At 51.2% G+C, this 23,467-nt stretch overlaps 1 protein-coding gene across 2 annotated transcripts in view; it reads right to left on the bottom strand.

The window, feature by feature from the left end:
• Positions 1-1,740: 1,740 nt before the first annotated feature.
• The window catches only part of MDM4 (MDM4 regulator of p53), a 169,802-nt gene continuing 148,075 nt past the window's right edge, over positions 1,741-23,467 (bottom strand). The window contains exons 10-11 of one of the 2 annotated variants that reach the window (XM_069633115.1): positions 4,064-4,147; positions 1,741-3,196 (exon numbers count right to left, since the gene is read on the bottom strand). In XM_069633115.1, the coding sequence (XP_069489216.1) occupies positions 2,624-3,196; positions 4,064-4,147 (657 nt within the window). In that variant the 3' untranslated portion in view covers positions 1,741-2,623. The remainder of the gene's footprint in view (positions 3,197-4,063; positions 4,148-23,467) is intronic. The other variant, XM_069633116.1, reaches the window with a different exon arrangement.

Raw genomic sequence — 23,467 nt, 5'->3', positions numbered from 1 at the left:
CCAGAGCAGAGGCGCTGCAGAGTTTAAGCGCCCAGAGTCCTGAGCCATGCGTCAAAGGCGACACCTGCTGGGAGCGGTGGGAACTGCTGCTAAGGAGAGCTTGGATTGGACAGTGCTCTTGCCCAGGTCTGAAGCAGGTGCGGCCCAGGGCCTGCTCGAGCACTCGCCAGCTTTACATGGTGCGTCGGCACTGGGCGGCTCCTGCAGACTCCCTCCCACAGGCCGACTACTCATTAAAGACACCCATTCTAAAGTGCTTTATTACTACTCCAAGCATCACAGCGCTTACTATCGCATCACGAACACAGCGGCTTTATCCATCCCAGTTATCAGACCACTTATTTTATAAACATGCAATTTAACGTCTGCTATCTAGGATTGGGGTGCAGTAACCACGTTTATTTACCGGACTTTTAAATCGCAAGTGCTTAGTGTAAGCGTCCAGACATTTGTTAAGCACATTTTCAGCTTTTGGGAAATGCACGTGTTGCTGGCACTGCCCCGGTGCAGAAAGAAGAGACACTGCACTGTAGAGGTGTGTAGCAGACAAGCTTTACTTGGACAAGTCAAGACGAACGACACACGTGGCACACAAACCTGGGCGCCCTTCACGCAGAACACATCACCCTCTGATAATAAAAAAAAAAAAAACCTGCTTCGGCTTTAAGCCACAAAGTTCAACTTTCAGCAGACTTCCCCAATTAGTGCAAATCTCTGCTTGGCCCAAGGAGACTTCGGAAGAGATGACCTGGGAGGTTAAAGGCGAAGAATCCGCTTTATTCGGGTAGAAAGGAAGGCCCGGGAGGCCGTGCCACGCACGCCAGGATCTCTGCCAATACTAACAGTAGAAGCTGGAGGAACGATGGCAGGGGCAGCCCAGAGGAACGAGCTAATCCCCCCCGCCTCCCAGTGAGGTTACATTGTGTCTACAGGAAGATCCGAGCACGTGCTTTCAATCCCAGAAAACTTGGCAGCCACCAATGGGTTATTATAAGAAGTCTGAGCAAATAATGTGGAAACGTGCGCTACTCTGCTGCCGCTGCAAAGCTTATCCCACACAGGGAAAGCTGCCAGCACAGTACAGCGTCGGCCTACAATGCAGTCAGGGCCAGCTCGCTCTTTATTTACCAAACATTTTAAAAAGGCAAAAAGAAAAAACACCTCAACACGTAGCATAACATTTAAAAACACTTACTCTTCTGCGGGACCTGCTGTCGCTCATGAATAGAACTGCGAGAACAAAAATGTTACACAATTCACAGTAATTACAAAAAAGTGCTTTCAAAACGATGCAAAGATTTGCCAAGACCACAAAAAAAACAAAAAACTAAAATGAAGCTACCTTTTCGGTTCGTACAAGTACTGTGGGACCAATGTGTTCGTCCCCCCCTCCCTGCCCCCCCCCCCCCATCATCCCACATTTCAAAAGGTGACCCCGGTCAAAGGGGACAAACGGGACCAATGGCAGTGCTCGCCACAGGGCGAGGGAGGGGCCTCACAGCTCAATACTACAGCCTTCGAACAGGGTTAGACATGCCATGCAGCCAGGTTCTCAGAGTGAGCTGTGGGCGGTCACCCCAATGCCGTCCCAATAATGCCCAACCAGCAGGGATTAGGGTATCCAAACAAATACATAACCAATGGAAGCCGTTTCAGACTGTTGGTGGGGGCGCGTGGTTCCCTAAAGCACCCCCAACCCAATATATTAACAAGCAATTTGTATTTAAAGAAAGACACATGTTAACACTTCGAGGTTCTAATCAAGCACAAAAGATCTCGCCTCCCTCAAAGTACAATGTTTCAGCACCTACAACTGGTGGGGGCTTCCACTCCAATGGCAGGTCTTCTGGAGGGGGCGTGGAGCGTCAGGAATGGCAGTGGTGTGCTGGGGAGACATGTAAGGTGCTGAAAGGGCGAGACAGTCTGGAAACAGCCACAGGGACGACTTCATGGGCAGGATAACATGCCAGGGGCACCACACTCCCAAAGTGCTCTCTAGAGATAAAGTGGCTGGTTAGTCCCCACACACGACATGGCCCCCTGAAGGACTAACCCCCGCCTTCACTGGGAAAGCACATGCTGATTGAAAGTCCGGACAAAAACACCTGCTGAAAAAAATAGAATATTCTTGAATTCCAGACTGCAAGTCTCGCAAGGCGCCCTGCCTTTACTTCCTGGCGGTGGCAGTGGAGATCCCGCTTCATGCAGGGAGTTCTGGGGTGAGGGCTGTTTGGCAGCGAGATGGGTCTTCAATGCTGCCCCTGCAGAGAAATGGTCAACGGATGGCGAAGAGTGGAGCGGGTGTCCAAGAGCAGACAGAAGGCGCACACACCCATACATGCGTCCAGGCAAGTGGGCAATGCCCTGCAGTCGGGATTCATGTGGGTGCGAAAGGTCCAACGGTTGCCCAACTGGTCATATCCAGAAATCTGGTCTGTGCGCACACCTGATGGAAAAATACTCTGGCATCAACAGGCCTTCTGTAGGCTCTCAAGGAAGGTGGCCCAGTTTTAAGCAACCCCAAAAGTAACTAGCGGGCCTGTTGCAGTGTCACGTGCTGGACCCATCGACACTCCGCTCCTGGCAGTGAGCCAGCTGTGGCCATTTCTCTGCTGCAGCCGGGCTAGGCAATAAAGGTCTTGACCACCATCTGGATAGGCTTCTTGCAGACTGGGCACGGCAGTCCACCCCGCTTCAAGGCTTTGGCACAGAGGAAGCAGGCGACCAGGTGGCCCGTCCTGCCATGGATAATGTTCCCATTCCGCGGCTTACGCTGGCACAGCTGGCAGGGCTCGAGCAGGGACTTGCTGGACTCGATCAGTGCCAGGTCCTCCTCCTTCTGCTGCTCCCCAAACTTCAGACTGCGGTTCAGCAGGTTCTTTTGGCTCTCGCCTACGCCGAGGGACGAGTAGGCTGGCAGATCCGAGTCATCGCGGGACAACCTGGACCTCTCGTGGAGGGGCGACGGGTCTCTGGGCCGCACCACTGGCGCGGATATCGTTCTGCGGCAGTCGGGGATGTCTATACCCTCGTCGCGCTCCTTCTCTCCAAACTTGGCACAGATGTCGGAGGTGGACAGGGAGTGTGCCAGCTTGGGGCAATCCAGGTACCAATTCTTGCGCAGAGCCCAGCAGCACAAGCAATAGCGCTTGATGGGAGAGTTAAAATTCCTACATTTGGTGCACTGCCAGCGGCCCTGAGCAAAGAAGGGGAAGAAAGACAGAAGGAAGGGTTAATGGCAACACTGCAAATCACTGGCTGAGAGACACATTGAGCAAGCAAGGGGGACAGACGCACCATGTGCAATACATTGGGAGCCACGTGATTGGTCAATGGATGAAGGTGTTCCAAGGACCGCGCAACAGTGCATAAGCGAAGGTTTCCAAACACGTACAGTCTTGCACCAGAGACTCCCAACTTTGCAAAGCCCCAGATGGCGTTGCCTGGGCATCTAAACCACATTTATCAGATAAGCGCGTTTGTGCCATTTCAGAAGCACACTCAAGGATTGCTGTAAAACTCACTTTTTATAATGAGCACGAGAGTTCTGTCAGCTTGGACCAGTACACGTGGGCAAGCCGTCCACAAATGGGACTAAACCACAATAGTGGTCTTTTGCCTCGTCTCTGCTCTTCCCCGGTGACAGTGGAGAATTGCGAAGGCAATGTGTTGAGGACCCCTGAAATCAACAGAGCTGTGCTGCCCAATCTGCTCCAAGAGGGGGGGGGGGGGTTCCCTGCAAAGATTTAACAACAGGGGGCAACATCTCAAGCTGCAAGCTACTAGCTATGTCACTCTCCACACACAAAACAATGCCATTATTCAGCAAGAGACAATTATCCCCAGCCAATGACTAGAGGCGAGTGAATATTGGGCCCTGGGTTACAGACTTCCCCTCTCTGCTATGGACGAGCAAAATGCACCTCTTAGGAAATCGGGGAAGAGAAGAAAAACAACTAAACAACCGAAAATTACATATTCCTTCGGCCTTACATCTCTTGCGACAGCAATGGATTGGAAAAAGCAGCCGCGACCTTGCGAGGCAGGCAGAAGGAACACTCACCTGGGGCGTAACGTCAATGTCTGTGTCATCACTCAGGCACTGCGACTCCTCCAGGTCATCCTCCTGAAAGGTCGCGTCCAGTCCCTGCCAGGACACAAGTGGGGGGGGGTCATTAGAATGGGTCAGATCCTGGTAAGTGCCACCAGAGAGAAGCCAGATTAATTACAAAGCGAGTGTTGCCTTCATCTATCCTTCACTCGAGCACAGAAACCACGTGATGCGGGAGTGTAAACAAGGCGGAAATGCCACACAGCGCACTGCAAGGAGAGCAAGAGTGTTATGGTGTGCACTGTTCTATTGCCCATGTGCGGGTTTGCGTTCTGTATGATGCTCCAATCAGCATTCGAGAATCATACAGGAAGCGAGTTCGCCAGTTGAGGTCCCATCTACCTGGGGACTCCTAATCGTGAATAAACTCACGAGTAAAAGACCACTAAATCGTGTGAGCAAGCAATTTATGTTCTTAACATAAATGGTGACGAGGATCGCTTGCTGTGCGAGGAGACTCCAGGTGAAGCGCATGAAGAGGGAGGACGTGGGTGCCTGATGGAGATTAACGAAGACGACCAAGACACAGTATAGCGAGTGCAGGAGAACTATCGCGGGGAGAGCCAACGCAGACCAAAAACAAAACATTTAAGGAAAAAGTGGAATTACCTCAGAGCGCAGACGCTGGGACATAGCTGCATCATAGGAACTGGGGCGCAAGAGGCTTGGAAAACAAAACTAGACTAAAGGACCCTACATTAATTGATTGAGTGCTTTACACCAAGGCGCTGTACAGTGGAACAACATAATACATAATGTAACAGAGGAAGCAAAATTACATCATGAATCTTTCGATAAAACAGTGAAAAGAGCAATTAACTGAAGGGGAGGGGGAATAGAGGAGGGGGATTAGGTGGGTGAGGAGGGGTGGTGAAGGGAATTGAAGGGAGAGAGGAGGAGAGGGGAGAGAGAAAATCAAGGGGAAGAATAAGGGGGGGAGCAGAGAGGGAGTTTTCAAGGAGGAGAATGGAGGAGGAGGGATTTAAGGGAAGTGCGGAATGAGGGGAAGGTCGTGGTGGAGCGGATTGCGAGAGGGAGCGAGTTCCAGTGTAGGGGTGCAAGGAGTTAGAAGGAGCGGAAACGGGAGGAAGCACAGGAGGATGGAGGTACAGTGAGAAGGAAGTGGTCAGCGGAACGAAGGGAACGGGAGGGGGAGCAGAAGGAGAGAAGGGAGGAGAAATAAGGAGGAGCAAGACCATGGCAGAGAAAGTAAAGTTTTAGCTGCGAGTGAAATGGTAGCCAGCCAAGGTGAGAACGAGGAAGAGATGGAGTCACGGGAGGTGAGGAGACAAAGGGTACGAAAAGCAGAGTGGTAGATGGATTTAAGGGGGGCAAGATGAGATGCTGGAAGTCCAAAGAGTAAAGAGGAGCAATAGATGAGGCAAAAAAAGATGAGATTAGGAGTTTGGTAGCATGGAAAGGCCGGATTTTTTGAATATTGTAGAGGTGGTATCGGCAGGTGCGAGGTGTGAGTGAAATGTGCTGGGAGAAGGAAAGAGAGGAGTTCAAGAGAACGCCTAAGTTACGAGCTTGGGGAGAGATCGGAAGAATAGAGGGAGGAAAGTGAATGAAAGTGGGAGGAGAGGGAGGGGTAAGAGAGTTGGAGGGAAAGAAAAGGACTTCGGTTTTATCGGTGTTAAGAGAGAAAGCGGGAGGACATTGAGTTCTTAATGGCAGTAAGGCAGGAAGAGTTTTAGGTGAAGGTCAGTTGAGAAGGAGAAGGAGGAGAAATAGAAAGTTGAGTGTTGTTGGCATAGAAATGGTGGGAGATGCCAAAACGAGGAGATAACAGGGGCAATGAGGGAGGTGTAAAGAGAGAAGAGGAAAGGACCAAGTACAGAATCTTGGGGAACACTGTATTCAAGAGAAAAGGAAGGAGAGGTCCGGCCACCCCATGATACAGCAAAGAAACGGGAAGAGAGATAAGAGGATAGCCATTTGAGAACAGGGCCTTTAAACCCAAAGAAGGAAAGAGTGTGGAGAAGACAATGCATTACTTACCGTAAAAGCATTTCTGATGGTTGTATCTGCTTAGATTCACATGCTGTGCATAGGTCCGACATCCAGTGGTCACTGCGGAGTATTGCATTTTGTTTTTCGTAGTCGAAAAGGGACGTCAACAAGGCGTGTCTGAAATACTATCCCTATAGTGACGTGCGTTGTACCCACAATCCCTCATGCGTCGAGGTCCCTCTGTTTGTAAAAATAGATACACATTTGTTTTAAGGGCCTTAAAATAAATGTGTATCTATTTTTGATATAACAACCGTTTGGAGTAGTTTGTAAGCGCTCTTGCTTTGTGTGCTCATTGCAGGCTTTCAGTCACCCTCACCCCTCTTGAGACCTAGTCTTGACCGCCGCGATCGCTACCTTGATTGGTCTGGCTTGTCCAGAGGTTACCCTGTTCCAAGTAATTAGGTTGGCCTTCTGAACTTCTGCGCCACCAGGACAGAGTTCAGAAATCCGTCTTAACAAATTGGTGTACAGCGGTGGGATACGACTGAAGGTATCCAGTGTTGCGCTCGAACTAAGGCATTGCAGGTTATTCCAACCAGTACACGTAGTGAATTGTTGTTAGTATAACTTTAAAAAGGCCATAGTCCTATCAAACAGTATGGAAGCAAATACCTTGTTAACTTTAAATGCTTCCAAATCAGAAACGCTGAAAAAGATGTGTGCGGAGAGAGGTGTTTCCTCTCAAGGCACAAAATTGGAAATGATCCAGAGAATCGTGGCGTGGCAAGAAGCGCAGCTTGACGCTATAACTTACGAGGACAGTGCAGAAGGTGGTGGGGCTGCTCTCACTGGTAGAACCGACGGTTCTGCCGCTGCACTGATCCATCGCAACCACGAGGACAGGGAGGATGTGATGTCTAATGTTTCCTCTGCCAGTGTTGATGGGGAGGCTATGCTTGAATTCAAGAAGCAAGAGCTGCGGTTTAGGCAGCAGGAGCTTGAATTCAGCATAGCCAAACTAAAAATCGAACAGGCAGAAAAACAGAAAGACAGGGATCACCAGTTGGAACTGGCCAAGCTTCAGGTTGCAAATGGATCCAAGGGTCCTAGACATGGGTCTGGGGCTTCCTCTCATCCACGGTTTCCGAAAGATCTGCTCAGTGTGTATGAAGAAAGGAATGACATTATGGACTGGCTGAATGCGTTTGAGTATGCATGCGAGGTTCAAGAAGTTGACAATGCTGATAAGATTGCGTGGTTGCTCAGTAGACTGCCCCATTCTGGCTGCAGTGCCATTATGGAAATGTCGAAGGCTGAGCGGGCTGATTTCGCAATGTTAAAGCAAACTCTCATTTTAAAGTTTGGGAAGACTCCGGCCCAATATTTAAAGCGTTTGAGAGTATAAGAAAAAGGAAGGTGGTACTTGGGTATCTTATGTCGCTGAATCTTTGAAAAACTTAACTGGCTGGGTCGAAGGTTATAAGGTTTCTACCTTCGAAGGCATGATAAATCTTGTCATGCTGGAACATATTTTTGCTTCTTTTTCCCCGGAGCTTAAGCAGCATTTGGCCGATTCGAGGGAGATAGATCCTAAGAAGCTGGCCATTGCAGCAGACTTATGGGTGTCACATCGAGTGTCCCATAAGGACAAAACTCATCCTGGTAAGCAGGAGGAAGGGAAAAAGTCCAAAGATATGGAGGGTGGGGAATCTGCTAAATCTTCTTCCCATAAGGGCCACAAAAAGAAAAACAAGGGTAAGACACAAGAGAACTCACAGGGTAGTGGAGGTCAGCCTCCGAAACAGAACTCTGGTTATAATAAGCCTCCCTACGTAAACAGACCCACTGGGGCTTGTTTTTCTTGTGGAGCAACTGACCATGTGAAGGGGGATCCCCGTTGTAAGGTTAGACCTTTGGGGGTCCACTCCGCTAATCTGGCCTTCTCCTCCTACGAGGAAGAAGAGATTACAGGAGCATCCTTCTCCTCAGACTCATTTCCCAGCGGAATAGAGGCTGAGGTAGTTTTAGTGTCCCTGGGTTCCTGGGAGCCTAAAGTCGCAGAGGCTTATGCTAAGATTCCGGATAATACCAAGCACTACTTTAAAGACAGTGTGCTGATCAATGGAGTGGATACTCCAGCTCTTAGGGATAGTGGGTGCAGTCGAACTGTAGTGGATTCTACCTTGGTAGACTCAGAGGAAGTTGCCAGAGCTACTCTGATACCCACTAAGTTGGCTGACGGCCCCCTCCGTATGTTTCCCGTGATCCCTGTAAATCTTACTTTAAATGGTACAGCAGTCAGGATTCCAGTGAGCATTCAGAGAAACGTCCCGGGAAAGGTCTTGTTAGGTAATGATCTCAGAGCTTTAGGGCTCGTAGGAGACACTGCCGAAAGACCCTACACTCGGTCTCAAGCACGGGCAGCATTGGCCAAGCCCAATACGCCGCCCCAGCCAAAGGGGAAACCCAAGGCGAAAGGAGTCTACAAGTCAAGACGAGGGAAAGAGAATATTCCCCCGAGCTCGCCTACCACTGCGGTGGAGGAAGTTGGTCAATCGCCCGGGCCTGACGAGGAGGTGGCGATGCCTGAAGTATTCGACCCCAACGATCATCCTGAACTAAAATACTTGTTAGTTGAAGGAGGTCCTGATAGGGACGAATTCAGTAGAGGCCAACGTGAGTGCCCATCTCTGGAAGGCCTAAGGAGACAGGCCTGCTCCCAGCTTGAGGGTGAACCTCCTGGGAAGCATAGGATTTATTGGGAAGGTGGACTCCTATATAGTGAGCCCACAGAGTCTACAGAAGGAGACCATAGGAGGTTGGTGGTTCCCCTTGCTGTTAGGCCCTTCCTCCTGCAGTTGGCGCATGAAGTTCCCCTTGCTGGTCACCTTGGTATGAAGAGGACCAAGCAAAGGTTATCCATGCACTTCTACTGGCCCAAGATGGGGGTGCAAGTAGAAAGTCACTGCAGGAGTTGCGACCACGAGGACAGGGAGGATGTGATGTCTAATGTTTCCTCTGCCAGTGTTGATGGGGAGGCTATGCTTGAATTCAAGAAGCAAGAGCTGCGGTTTAGGCAGCAGGAGCTTGAATTCAGCATAGCCAAACTAAAAATCGAACAGGCAGAAAAACAGAAAGACAGGGATCACCAGTTGGAACTGGCCAAGCTTCAGGTTGCAAATGGGTCCAAGGGTCCTAGACATGGGTCTGGGGCTTCCTCTCATCCACGGTTTCCAAAAGATCTGCTCAGTGTGTATGAAGAAAGGAATGACATTATGGACTGGCTGAATGCGTTTGAGTATGCATGCGAGGTTCAAGAAGTTGACAATGCTGATAAGATTGCGTGGTTGCTCAGTAGACTGCCCCATTCTGGCTGCAGTGCCATTATGGAAATGTCGAAGGCTGAGCGGGCTGATTTCGCAATGTTAAAGCAAACTCTCATTTTAAAGTTTGGGAAGACTCTGGCCCAATATTTAAAGCGTTTGAGAGTATAAGAAAAAGGAAGGTGGTACTTGGGTATCTTATGTCGCTGAATCCTTGAAAAACTTAACTGGCTGGGTCGAAGGTTATAAGACGTGTTTCTAACAGGTGAATTGTCAGGAGGATTTAGGTTCAGGACATCAGTGTCCGAATATAATGATGGGGATTGCCAGGGATGAGAAGGTCCTTCTGGATTTTCTCCGAAGCCTTCTCCTACCATGTCTGGGCTGTCTTCCAGACCTTCCTCCTGGTTCTGTCTCTCTTCATCGTCCACAAATTCATCCTCCTCCTCCAAGTATTGTTCCTCACCAGTGAGGTCATACACATTATGGAAATCTGAGGCTGTGTCCTGCTGGGGATTGAATAGTCTCGGATATTTGGCCCTGGGGTCCTCCTGAGGCCCTTCTCTTGTTCTCTTGGGAGTGGGAGGGTTCTGGGTCTTCATAAACCTCTCCATTCTCTCCATGCAGAGATGGAGCCTTTCCATGGTTTCATGGGGTACCCCTGAGCGGTCTAGCGGGGGAAAATTAGTGTCATCTAGCTGAAAACGGCTTGACCTCTCCCATAACGTCGAGGAAAGTGTCCCGTCGCCTTCCGAAAAGCCTTCCGGTGTGCTGGGGTTCCCCCCCCGACTGAAGGGGGTAGTCCAATGTCTTTCTTCGGGCTTTTTCGGCGTGTCTTTTGACCTTTGCGTTGCGTACGACGTGTCTTTCGGTGTACGCTTCTGGGCGTCTGCTACAACGATCCTCGCCAAGCTCTCTGCGACTCGTTTGTCAGCGGAGTGCTGTGGTTTCGACATTACGGGTGTCGATCGTTCTACGGCGGCGTGCGCTCTCTGCTGGTGCGCGCCGGCCGATGGTTTGGGGGTGCCACCCTTATTCGCCGAAAGCCCAGTCGCTGGTCGCGGCTGCGGTTGCGAGAGGGGCTTCGAACCTGAACGGTCCGAGGAGGCCGCCGGTAGAACCTGCGTCTCCTTGGGCGCTGATGCTTTCTTCGTCTTCGACGAAGAAGAGCCATGGGTTGTGTGCTTATGTGTGGTATCGTGTGCGTCAGTGTCGCCGGGGTGTTCATCCCCATAAGCAGGGCGTGAGCCGAGCCCGTCGGGGCCAGGGACAGACGACGAAGAGCGCGAGCGCTCTTTAGAGGGGTCGACGACTTCCGTAGCGGAGGTCGCGTTATCACGTTCCTCGTCACTGTCGATAGTAGCAGCGGCGGGTGAAGAATCGGCCTTCGACATAGCGTAGGCCGCCCACCTCTTGACCCTACGGTCTTTTAGAGTCTTTGGCTTAAGAAGCCGACAAGCCGTGCAACCCTCCTCTTTGTGATTGAGGGGCAAGCAGCGGTTACACCGTGAATGCTTGTCCTTCCAAGTAAACTTGCCCTTGCAACGCGGGCAAAACCTAAAGGGTGTCCTCTCCATAGCCGAGGCAATAAATCGTGTTAACGACCCCTAGGGAAAGGAAGGGGAAAAGGAAAGGCATTCTCAGAAAAGAACCAGAGATGTCCCACGACCCTACTGTATTTGGCCTGCGAGGCCAGGCCACGTGTTCGGCAACGCCGAAGGATCTCCTCCGCTCGTCCCCTCCGTCGAAGATCTTGCTCGGCGGAGACAGCTTCACAACTGCGTCGAGGGAGGGATCGATATGTTATATATTAAATAGAAAAACGACCAAAGGTCGAGGAGATGAAATCTGCAATGTCTCTCGAGGAGCTCCGCGTAAAGGCGACCAGTAGCTGGGCAGAAGAAAACAATCTGAGGGACCTCGACGCGTGAGGGATTGTGGGTACAACGCACGTCACTATAGGGATAGTGTTACAGACACGCCTTGTCGACGTCCCCTTTTCGACTACGAAAAACAAAATGCAATACTCCGCAGTGACAACTGGATGTCGGACCTATGCACAGCATGTGATTCTAAGCAGATTAACAAACATCAGAAGGAGAGGATGATCGACAGTGTCAAAGGCTGCCCAGAGATCAAGGAGAATAAGGATAAAGGATTGCTTGGCATGGCGAGCAGAGAGCAGGGAGTTAAGGATAGAGGTGAGCTGTTTCTGTGGAATGTTTGGGATGGAAGCCAGATTGGAAGGGAGGAAGGAGAGAGGAAGTATTGACAAAGGATGAGAGCTGAGCATAGGCAAGGCGATCCAGAAGCTTAGAGAGGAATGGAAGAAGAGAGATAGGTCTAAAGTTAGCAGTGAAAAGTGTATCAGCAGAGGGTTTCTTCAGAATAGGAATAATCGTAGCATGCTTGAACGCAGAGGGAAATGTTGATGAGGAGAGGCAGATGTCGAAGAAAGAGGTAAGGTAGGGGTTAAGAAGAGGGTAGATCTTAGGGATAAGAAGGGAAAGGAAGAGTGTCAGATGGGACGGACGTGGGGTGAGCTTTGGATAGAAAGGAGGAAACTTCGGAAGGGGAAACAGGTGAGAAGATGGACATGAAGGAAAAGGGAGGGGAGGAGGAGGAGGAGAAGGGGAATCCGAGAGGGAGTTGATTTTTTGCCAAAGGGTGAGGATTTTGGAGGAGAAGTTAGCAAAGTCAGAAGGAAAGAGTGTGGAATTGGAAGAGGGATCAGGAGTGGGAGGAGAGAGAAGACGAGAGAGTTTGGAAGATACGAGGGTGGGAGGCTTGGGAATGGAGAAGATTAGAGTAGTAGGAAGATTTGGCCAAGGCAGGAGTTGTATAGTGCGTGGTAAGAGAAGTAAGATGTTTGATTAGAAAGTGAGGGAGTTTTGAGCCAGAGTGTCTCCAGACGTCGGAGAAGGCGCCGCATAGAGCGGAGATGGGGAGTAAGCCAAGGTTGAGAGGGCTTCCGGGTTGGACGGAAGAGAGAAGGAGGGGTAAAGTTGATCAAGGGCAGAGGAGATAGAGAAAGAAAGGGAGGATAGAGCATCGTCCGCAGAGAATAAAGCAAAGTCATGGAGAGATGGAAGAGAAGAAGAGCAAGTATGGAAAAAGAGGGTAGCGTCGAAGTTACGAAAGTCACGTCGTGAGTAGATTGGAGGGGAGAGATTAGCAGTAGAGGAGTGGGAGAGAGAAGAAAGGGGGAATGAGAGTAAGGCATGGTCAGAGAGATAAACGGGAAGAGAAGAGACAGGGGAAGAGGGATAGGAAGAATTGAAGATGAGGGCAAGGGTGGAGCCAGAGGAGTGAGTGGGGGAGGAATGAAGGGGGGAGAGGAGGTAGGAGTAAAGGATGGAGAAGAGGGGAGAAGATTAAGGGGGAGAAGGAAGATGATTATTAAAGTCGCCAAGTACTGATAGAGGTGAGGGGGAGAGAGAGATAAGTGAGAGGAGGTGATCAAGGTCTTCATAGAAGGGAGAGAGGGGGCAGGGGGACGATAGATGATCAGGAGGGAAATAGGGTAGGGAGAGGAGAAAGACTTGTAAAGGAATTCAAAGGAAGGGAAAGAAGGGAGAGTTGGAGAGGAGATGTATTTGGGATGGTAGGAGTCCAACGTCTCCACCGCGGCCAGAGGGGCGGAGGGTGTGAAAGAAGAAGGAAGAGGAGGTCGTTAAAGAAGTAGGGACAGAGGTGTTATGAGGGGGGAACCCAGGTTTCAGTTAGGCAGAGGAAATGAAGGTTAAGGCGAAAGAATAAGTAATTGTTATGTATCTGTCTCTTCCCCGCAGGTATGGACGACTTGCCCCTTCGTTCCTGCAGCGTTGGCAGTTGCCGTGGAGACATAGCGTTTCCCAGGCCAGGATTCAAACGGGTCACGTGCCCAGTCAGCTGATCAGGACGCAGCGAGGCAGACTCCACCCCTTAACACACATAAGCGTTCTTTTCCTGGAAGACACCGCTTCTAATTAGCGTTCTTCCATCCTGCTTCATTTTGGACTGATTCATTGTATTTTGCATGCCCGCTCGACTTGCTACGTCCTGCCCCTTCTGTGTTTTGGCGAAACACTCTCGTCTTTGACGCATTCGAGCTTTCACTCACTTTTCGTTACCTGCGTCTCTCGGGACGCTCTGATCTTGGTTCCTCCTGATCCCTCTGGCGGTTGGCTCCCTACTCGGCTCTTGGGGACAAGATCCTGCTAACTGGGAAACCTTTCCACTTCGCTACATCTCGATCTCACAGTAAATCAGTATACAACTTTCCTTCCATTTTAACTTACTGTCATCCGCTCCAACCAATTCTTCTCTCCTGCCTCGACATCCTCTTCTGTGGTATTTATACGACCCAACCCTTCTGCAGCTCAGTTTGGATACCTACATCTTTGGAACTGAACTATACTTTCTTTGGATTGTGCGGTTTGATAAAGACACTCTTGGAACCAACGTGCACTCCTGGACGCTACCCTGATTTGTGCACCATCCCGACACTAGTTGGCGTCCCTCGTGCCGTCCGGGAAGTAGTACCTTTACTAACCCTCGCCTCTTTATTATTTTGTACCTCCGTTGTTTCTTTAAGTCCTTTTACTCTTCTACATTGGGTAAGCTGATTCAGTGTTGATCACTATCTTTATGACTTATTAGATAGACAGCCTTACCCACTTTCCTTTCTCTTTTAGTTGCAGCTCTTCTAAAAAGGCACTAACCCTACTGTTGTTCAGGTCCAACCGTACCAGGTAGAGTCACTCTTTTAGGGCATCCTATTGAAGAGGTTGTATCATCCCGATATCTAATATCTCGCATTTTTCTTACAGCATTGGTTCTGCGGTTTGGACATTTCCGCTCTTTTGAGGAATCAACTCCTCTGTCTGGGTTTCTTAAGACAGAGGGGCGTATTGCCTAAAAGAGCTTACGTTGAGGAGGCCTGGTTCTGGGAAACCCCTAGTGGGATCACCCTAGCTTGGGCTGAACTATTCAACTTCGCTCCCTCTTGTCTGTTGATTCGAGGTGGGAGCAACGCCCCGGCCTGGCCAACACAACCGTGAGTAACAGTAATAACGCAAATCACGTGCCGCCATCTTGTAAACAGTGCGTTACCATGCCAATCCAAGGAAAAAGATACGGAGCGCATTAAAATGAAAAAGGAATGCATCAATTTAAATACAATAAAGCTAACGCAGGTCATTGTGGCCACTAATGGCAAGCGTTTACCACACCAATCAGGCATAATCATCAACAGCTATAATACAAATAAGGAAAAATATTTCCATATTAAGAAGGAAGACAGAATAATGAGAAGTGAAAGGAAGATTATGAATTATTCAACACTAATGATTCAAATGCAGGACATTGTGATAGAAAAGCATTTTACAGTAACAGCACGTTTCAGCACTGGAAAACTTTCATAGAAACACTATGCAGAACACTGCAGCCCCTGTACAGTTTTCGGCACATCCTGGCAACCCGGTGTGCTCATGGGAGCAATGGCAAGACAGCTTCCAGGTATATTTGAGGGCGATAGGTGGAGCAAAATACAATGATGATCTCAAGGAAGCCACTCTACTGAATTGTGTGGGTGCGGAAACTCGGGATATTTAGATCATTGCATAAATTGGCGAATGACGAAGGTTCGGGTGATTCAACTTCCACGGCCAGCAGTAGAAGGAGGCATGAGACTGCTTTAGCGAAATCGTCCAGACATTTTGGTAATAAAACCAACATTGTTCTAGAACGATACAGATTTTTTTCAAGACTGCAAAATAAAAGAGAGTGTTGACAACTACATTGCTACACTAAGAGGCCTCATATCTACGTGCACATTAACTGGCTTAACTGATGAATATTTGAGGGATCAGTTGGTCCTACATGTTGCAAATACACGTATCCGATAACGGTTGTGGCACGCGAAAGATCCCACACTGGAACAGGCCATTGATCTAGACAGATCAATGGAGTTGGGGGGAAAAATGCATGAGAGAAATACAGAATAAGTCGGAGGACAATGAAGTGAAATGTGTCCAGGAAGCACATGATGAAAACCATGAGAAAAATGAAGAGGCATTAATTGCCATAGTAAAGAAAATGGCCAGAACAGAATTTGGCATGAATGCTAGGAAAGGAAGAGAAACCATGAACAAGATGCAGAACACATGCAACAAGTGTGGTTGGTATAGACATATGAACAATGAGAAAGATTGCCCAGCATTTTCGTAAGAGTGCTACAGATGTGGACAGATTGGTCATTTTGGTAAAGTCTGCCAAAATGACAGAGGTAGAGGCAGAGCAAACCCACTTTTCAATGGTGGATTACAAAGAGATCATTATCGCTTTGGGAGAGGCAACATGACCAGTATAAAGGCTCTAGAGGAAAAAGGCGGTCCCAGCAGTTTGCCGCAGTTACAGATGGAGTTGATGATGAAGTACAAATCTTAGCTTTCACACCAACTGAAGGAGCAGTGGTAGGTCCATGGGTGTCCATGTTGATAAATGGAGTGCCACTTCAAGTGACAGTTGATACTGGTTCTCCATACACCATGGTAGATGTACAAACGTTTCTCAAAAGCCTGAAGGATAGATGGAGGATTTGCGTATAACAGGGTGAGAGCAACTGGTTACGGCAAGACGTCAATTAACATCATAGGGTATACATGGGTACATTTAAATTTCAAAAGGGAGAAAGACCTACTGCAAATTATACGTGGCTGAAAATGATTTCTCCATTGTGGGATGGTGGGAACAAGCCGCCTTGCAAATTAGAATACATCCAGGTGAAGATATACCCATCTTGAGTATCACAGAAGACAGTTGTAACACCTCCGAGAATTTAGCAAAAAGTTTTCCAAGAGTATTCAACAATGCCATTGGCACTTTAAAAGGTTTTAAGCACAGATTGTACTGAAGAGGGGTGCTAAGGCCATAGTTCACAAAGTGAGAAACATACCAATAGGAACAAGAGAGGCTTTGCAGAAGGAGTTGACAAGAAAATTTGAACAAGATATAATAGAGCCAATTGAAAGCTCAGAATGGTTGTCCCCAATAGTCATCGTTCAAAAACCAGATGGGTCAATCAGGATGTTTGTGAAGTTGAGAGACCTAAACAGTAATATATGGGTAGATCGGCATCCATTGCCGAACATAGGAGAAATGCTCACTACGATGAAACCAGCAAAATTTCTCATGACACTAGACCAGTATTCAGCTTACCATCAAGTTGTACTGGATGAAGGTTTGAGACATTTAACCTCCTTCATTACCCGGTTAGGGTTGGTATCAGCAGCTGCCATTTTTCAAAGGTTGATGCGTCAGTTTAGTGGCCTTCAAGGAGTGCATTCTTTCCAAGACGACATACTGGTATCGGCAATGTCGGAGAATGACCATAATGCAAAGTTGTTGGGTGTTTCGCAAGTTATTCAAGAAAAGAGCCTTACCCTCAAGATTGACATGTGTAAGATAAGAAAAGTGAAGTGACATACTTGGGTCATTGTATAAATGCTGATGGGATAAAGCCCAAGGAAGCTTTAGTAAATACCAGTGTGAACATGAACATTCCAGAGCCCAACAGTAAGGATCAACTTCAGAGTTCTCTGGGTTTAACTGAATGCTACTCAAAGTTCATTGATCATTACTCTGACAGGACAAGGCATTCGAGAAAGTTGATGTGCAAGGGAATGAGGTTTACTTGGTCGGATGGATGTAGAATGGAATTTGACCAAATAAAAGAACTAATAAACAAGGCCCCTACTCTGAAGATGTTTGATCATAATGCCAAGACCATGATCTCAGTAGACGCCAGCAACATTGGTTTAGGGGGTGTTCTTGAGCAGGTGCAGGATGGGACAGTGGTCCCAATTGCTTTCACATCCAGAATCTTGAGGAGCTGAAAGACATTTTTCAACCATCAAGAGAAGCACTGGGAGTTAAATGGATATTGGAAAATTTCAGGACTCATTTGGGGCATTCCAGTTGATTTGAAAACTGACCACAAACCACTCATCCATGTTTTGAATTCAAAGAATCCACATTTGACTTCACCACGAATAAGGAGATGAACGTTAGATATTATGTAATATAATATTATAGTGAAGCACACACCAGGAAAGACCAATGTAGTTGCTGATTGTTTTTCTAGACTGCTGTGGGATTGCGAGAAGGATAGTCATTTGAACGATGATGAACTGATAGAACAAGATGCGGAATGCATCATTGCACACATAAATCCTGGCTTTTCTAAAGAAGAGTGGATCACAGCTGTGAAAGATGCAGAGCAAGGATACTTGAGAAAGGCCATTGTGAGCAATTGGAAAGATATTGATGGGTGCATCAAGTCGTGGGAGAAGAAAGGATGAGATTTCCAGTGATGAAAGGAACAAGTTACTTACCTGTAACTGTTGTTCTCCAGCATGGGTCTGGCATGGATTCACATGCTCATGAATATTCCCCGTCGTCTGGCTGGGAATCCTCGGTAAAGAAAAAACCAGTATCAGTTTCGTTTCTGATCTGTCTTTCGTAGTAGTAACCAATCACTGATCTCTGCGTCATACTGACCACAGCCAATGACTGCCCTCTACCTAAGCCCCGCCTCTGGCAGCCATCTTCAGATTTGGTAGCACGTGAAGTGGCAGTATGACCAAGTGAAGAGCCGCAGAGGGGTAGGCGGGAGGGTTCGCATGTGAATCCATGCCAGACCCATGCTGGAGAACAGTTACAGGTAAGTAACTTGTTCCTTCTCCAGCATGGGGTCTGGCATGGATTCACATGCTCATGAATAAAGAATACATAGCAGTACACACATGCACAACCAAGGGAGGTGGCAAAGGCTCAACATTAAGCAAATCTTACCTCCTCACCAGGCTCACCTTAGGCGAACAGGTTGAGCAGCACTGCTTGGCCAACCCTGGACTCCCCCCTGGAATCCCGATCGACGCAGTAGAATTTCGTTAAGGTGTGCGTCGACCTCCACGTAGCAGCCCTGCAGATGTCCAGCAAGGGCACACCAGATAGGAACGCCGTGGTAGCTGCGATCGCTCTGGTGGAATGGGCTCTCGGACGGCCAGGCAGGGGTCGGTTTGCCAACCGATGACAGTACATGATACAGCCGGAGAGCCATCTGGAAATGGAAGCCTTCGAGAGAGCCTTCCCCTGATTGACAGGTCCAAAGTTCACAAAGAGTTGTGACGTCTTCCGAAAACCCTTCGTGCGGTCCACGTAGAACTTCAGCGCTCTAGCCACATCCAGCGAGTGCAGAGTCCTCACAGCCGGCGACGAAGGCGACGGGAAGAAAACAGGCAACACCAAGGGTTCGTTGAGGTGGAAGTCCGACGGCACCTTGGGCATGAAGGAGGGGTGCGTCCTGAGCACTACCCTCGTGTCGTGAAAAGTCAAGTACGGGGCATTGCAGGAAAGGGCTTGGATCTCTCCCACCCGTCGTGCGGAGTTGATGGCCACAGGAAACGCTGTTTTCCATGACAAGAACTTCAACGGGGCCGAGTGCAGAGGCTCAAACGGAGGTCCCATGAGCTTGGTCAGCACCACGTTGAGCTCCCACGCCGGGGCCGGAGCCTTCACCGGCGGGAACGATCTGAACAGTCCCTTCATGAACTCTTTCACCAGACGATGAGACCACAAGGACGTCCGCCCCGTGGTTCTGGTGTATCGGGAGATCGCAGCAAGATGAATCTTGATGGACGCGTGCGCCAGTCCAGCTTTGGCTAGCGTCAGTAGGTACGGCAGTACTTGGGGAGCCGTAATCCGCAGAGGGTTAATCTTCTGTGCGTGGCACCAGCCAGAGAACCTCTTCCATTTGTGTCCGTAGCATTTAAGAGTTGAGGACGCCCTGGCCTTTGCAAGAACCTCTCTGCAGTCGGCCGGTATGTCGTATCCTCCAAACTCTAACGCTGCAGGAGCCAGGCCTGCAAGTTCAGCGACTTCGGGTCGTGATGGAGGATGGCGCCTCCTTCCCTGGAGAGCAGATCCGTGTCCACTGGCAGCTTGATTGACGGGGACGCTGACAAATCCAGGAGGTCCGGGAACCATATCTGCCTCGGCCACGCAGGTGCGACGAGGATCATCCTGCACCAGGACCTCTTGAGCTGGTTGATGAGCCGGATCAGCAATGGCAATGGAGGGAACGCGTATAGGAACAGGCCCCCCCAGGGGAACGAGAAAGCATCGCCCATGCTCCTCGGCTGGGGAAACCTGCTGGCGAACCTCCAGCACTTGGAGTTCGTCGCCGTCGCGAACAGATCGATCTGGGGTGTGCCCCACCGTCGGAAGAGGCGGTCCACTAGATCCTTTCGAAGTTCCCACTTGTGGCACGAGCGCAGCTCCCTGCTGAGTGAGTCGGCGATGGTGTTTTTTATCCCTGCCAGATGAAACGGCACCAGAAACATCCTTTGGGCGACGGCCCAATGCCACAGATCCTGTGACTCCCTGGACAGGGCTGGGGACATGGTTCCGCCCTGTTTCCTGATGTAGAACATGGTGGTGGTGTTGTCGGTGAAGATCCTCACCACCTTGCCCCTTGAGGGACGGAAGGAAGGACCTGAGGGCCCAAAACACTGCACGGAGCACCAGGACGTTGATATGGAGGGCCTTCTCCGTCGGGAGCCAAAGGCCTCTCGCGTGCAGATTCTCGGTGTGCGCTCCCCACCCTTCCAGGGAGGCATCCGTGGTCACTGTCTCCTGGTGGACGGGGGTCTGGAAGTCCATGCCCGCCGTCAGATGTGCGCGGGTGCCCCACCACCGGATCGCTCGTCGGAAACTCTCGTCGAGTGAGATCCTCTCCTCGAAGCTGCCCGTCGTCTGGATCCAGCACGCGTCCAGGAACTCCTGCAACGGGCGCATCCAGAGCCTGCACAGGGGGATGAGGTAAATGCAAGAAGACATCATTCCGAGGAGGGACTTGATGGACCTCACTCTGGCCGCGTCCGCAACCAGCATCCGTTGTACCTTGCCCAGAATGGCCCTCGTCCTTTCCTCCGACGGGGAGGCCAGAAGCAACACTGTGTCGAGCTTCGCTTCCAGAAACAGTGCGTCTTGTGCGGGCACCAGGTGGGACTTGGCGTAGTTTACGGAGAATCCCAGGACCGTGAGAAGTTGGACGGTCCTTGCCGTGTGCTCCACGGCAAGCTCCCTCGTCTTGGCTCGGATGAGCCAGTCGTCCAGGTAGGGGTAGACGTGGATCCCCTCTCGGCGCAGCTGCGCCGCCACCGGTGCGAGGCACTTGGTGAACACCCTGGGTGCCGACCTTAGTCCGAAGGGAAGGGCTCTGAACTGATAGTGACGCCCTTGGACCACGAACCTGAGAAACTTTCGGTGTCCCTTTAGGATGGGAATACGGAAGTAGGCATCCTCCAAATCCAACAACGACAGGAAATCGCCCTCCTCCAGCTGACCCAGGACGTGTTGGAGGGTGACCATCCGGAACTTCTGTGCCTTGATGAATTTGTTCAGTCGTCGTAGGTCCAGGAAGGGACGCCATCCTCCCGTCGTCTTCTTCTTCACGAGGAAGTATCTTGAGTAAACTCCGGAGCCCCGAAGCCTCTTTGGGACGAGCTCGATGGCGCCCTTCCTGAGCATCGCCTTTACCTCCAAGAGAAGTTGAGGGACGTGATGTTCTTTCCTGGCCACAGGGGGGGGGGGACACGCACGGGCACCTTCTTTGAAACTCGAGCGCGTGACCCTGGGCTAGGGCGTCCAGCACCCAACGGTCGGTGGAGATGGACTCCCACACGCAGACGAAGCTCGCCAGCCGGCCTCCCACCGGGGTGCTTCGGTGGGGGCCCGACCCCACGGCCGGTTCAGTCCTGCTTCGACGAGGCTTTGCTGCCTTGACCTCCTTGGCGACGACGGCGGGGTCCGCCTGACTTGCCTCGTCCCCTGTAAGCTTCCTGCGACGAACGGGCCGCTTGACGGTAGGTGGAAAATCCGCCGCCGGAACCTTTGGAGGCACCCTTGCCTCCGCCGCTCCGAAAGGGCGGCCGCCGTTGCTGGAGAACCCCAAGAGCCCGGGCCGTCTCCGTGTCTGCTTTGATGGCTTGAAGGGAATCGTCCACTGTTTTCCCAAACAGGTTGTTTCCATCGAACGGCATGTCCAAGACTCTGGTCTGCACGTCTTGACGGAAGTCAGTAGCCTTGAGCCATCCACGCCGCCTAAGGTACACGCTGTTGCCCAACTGGCGAAATCCAGTGTCGGCGATGTCCGTCGCAATCGTAATGGCGTGGTCCGACGCCACCTCACCTTCCTGCAAGATCTCTAGGGCATCCGCCCTCTTGTCGTCCGGTAGGAAGTCCAGCAGGGGGGCCAGTTTGTACCACAGCTCCCTGCCGTAGCGGGCTACGATAGCCAAGGCGTTGGCCGCCTTAATCGTCATCGCTGCAGACGAGATGACCCTGCGTCCCATCGTATCCAATTTCTTTCCCTCGCCGTCCGGTGGGGAAGTCGACGTAGAGGCCGCACCACCCCCGCTTTCTTCCTGGCCGCCGCGGAGATGACGGAGTCCGGGGTCGGCTGTGCCCGGAGGCACAAGGGGGCCGCGTCCGGGACCCGGTACTTCTTCTCGTACCGATCCCTTCTAGCCGGCGTTGTGAATGGGTTCTTGAGGAGGGCGAGGCCCTCATCCCAAATATCGTCTAGTAGAGGCACGGAGAGGACCGTCTTCCTCTTGGCCTCGCGCCGTTGATAAAGGAAACCTTCCTTCTTCTCCTTCGGGCAGAGCTGGAAGAGCTCGGATGCCCTGGCGATCATGGAGTGAAACGATCCAATCTCGTCGGGCGGGGAAGCCTGGGTGGGAGGTGACGACAGCAGATCCTCGTCGTCCGTACCCGTCGCGGCCGTGTCAGTCCCGTATCAGCCCCACGAGTCGTGGACGGGGAGGAGGGCTGAACAGGGCGCGATGGCTGAAAAGGAGGTGGAGGGTGAATCCTTCTCTTAGGGGGAGGGCTCCCAGAAGGGCCTGGCTCCGGGTCCCCCGTCGGGAGCGGTTCCTCCGCTGGTGGTAACGGCAGTCTCGTCCTTATCTCCGAGCATAAGGACTGTATAGCCAACAAAATGGCCGCCGAGTTGTCTTGCGGCGCTGGTTGAGGGGAGTCCGACGGGCGGTCAGGGGCCCCGTCGGCACCCTCGACAATATTGTCGTCTCCTACGTCGGGATCCCTCCCGACGGGCTGGTCTTCTTCCATGCCAACGCCGTGGCTTAAGACCTCGATCAGCTCTTCCTCAGAGGTTGAGGCCGAATCCACGACGACCTCCTGCCCCCCCTTTTTCTTCTCCGTCGGAGGTTTCACGGGGGTCCTGTCGATGGGCATAAAAGAGGACTCCCTCCGCGGTGGCAGGGAGACTGAGCCCCGAGGTCGCCACCACTGGTGTAGCCGCCACAGGCGGGGCCGCCGCGACTGTCTCGATAGAGGCCTTGGCCGGATGGATTAAGGCTTTCACCACCTTAGGTGCGCTCACCGCCTTTTCCTTGGGGGGGGTGGGGCACACTGCCTCGCTCTCCCTCCGATGGGGCCTTCGAGCTCGACCGGGGCCTCTCCAGGAGCTTCGGCGGGTGCTCGGCCTTCCTCTTACCCGAACCAGAGCGTTGGCTCGTGGTTGATGGTGCCGGGGAGGATGCGCCCTACCTGGCGCCCGTAGAGCCCGACCGTTCGGCGCTCCCGGTGCCAGCGGACTCGCGGTGCTTGGCCTTGTGTTGGACCCCCGTCGCCGGGGCGTCCTCAAAGGTCTTAGAAGACCGCTCGGATTTCTTCTTCTTCTCGCCTGACGGGCTCTTCCCTTCCAGCCAGTTGGCGAGACGTTGATGGCGGTCCTTCATGGTCCGCTCCGACATATTGCCGCACAACGCAGTCCTTCTCCACGTGCGTCTTGTCCTCATATATGCAGTAAAGACAAAAGGAGTGTTCGTCCTCCTTAAAGACATTCTGAAGCTGGCATCCAGGGCAGACCCTGAACAGCTTTCCGGGCGTCGAGCTTCCCTTCTCCTGGGCCATGTCCGAGATGGGCCCGAGAAACTTCTGGAGTCCTCCAAATGCGTAGCTCGACGAAATCTTCACCCTTGAGGGGCGTAGACGAATCCGACACGGG

Source organism: Ambystoma mexicanum, chromosome 13 (assembly GCF_040938575.1).
Source record: "Ambystoma mexicanum isolate Mex_15411 chromosome 13, UKY_AmexF1_1, whole genome shotgun sequence".
NCBI lineage: Eukaryota > Metazoa > Chordata > Amphibia > Caudata > Ambystomatidae > Ambystoma > Ambystoma mexicanum.
The sequence above is the reverse complement of the archived record's forward strand: the minus strand, read 5'-3'. Positions and strand labels throughout refer to the sequence as shown.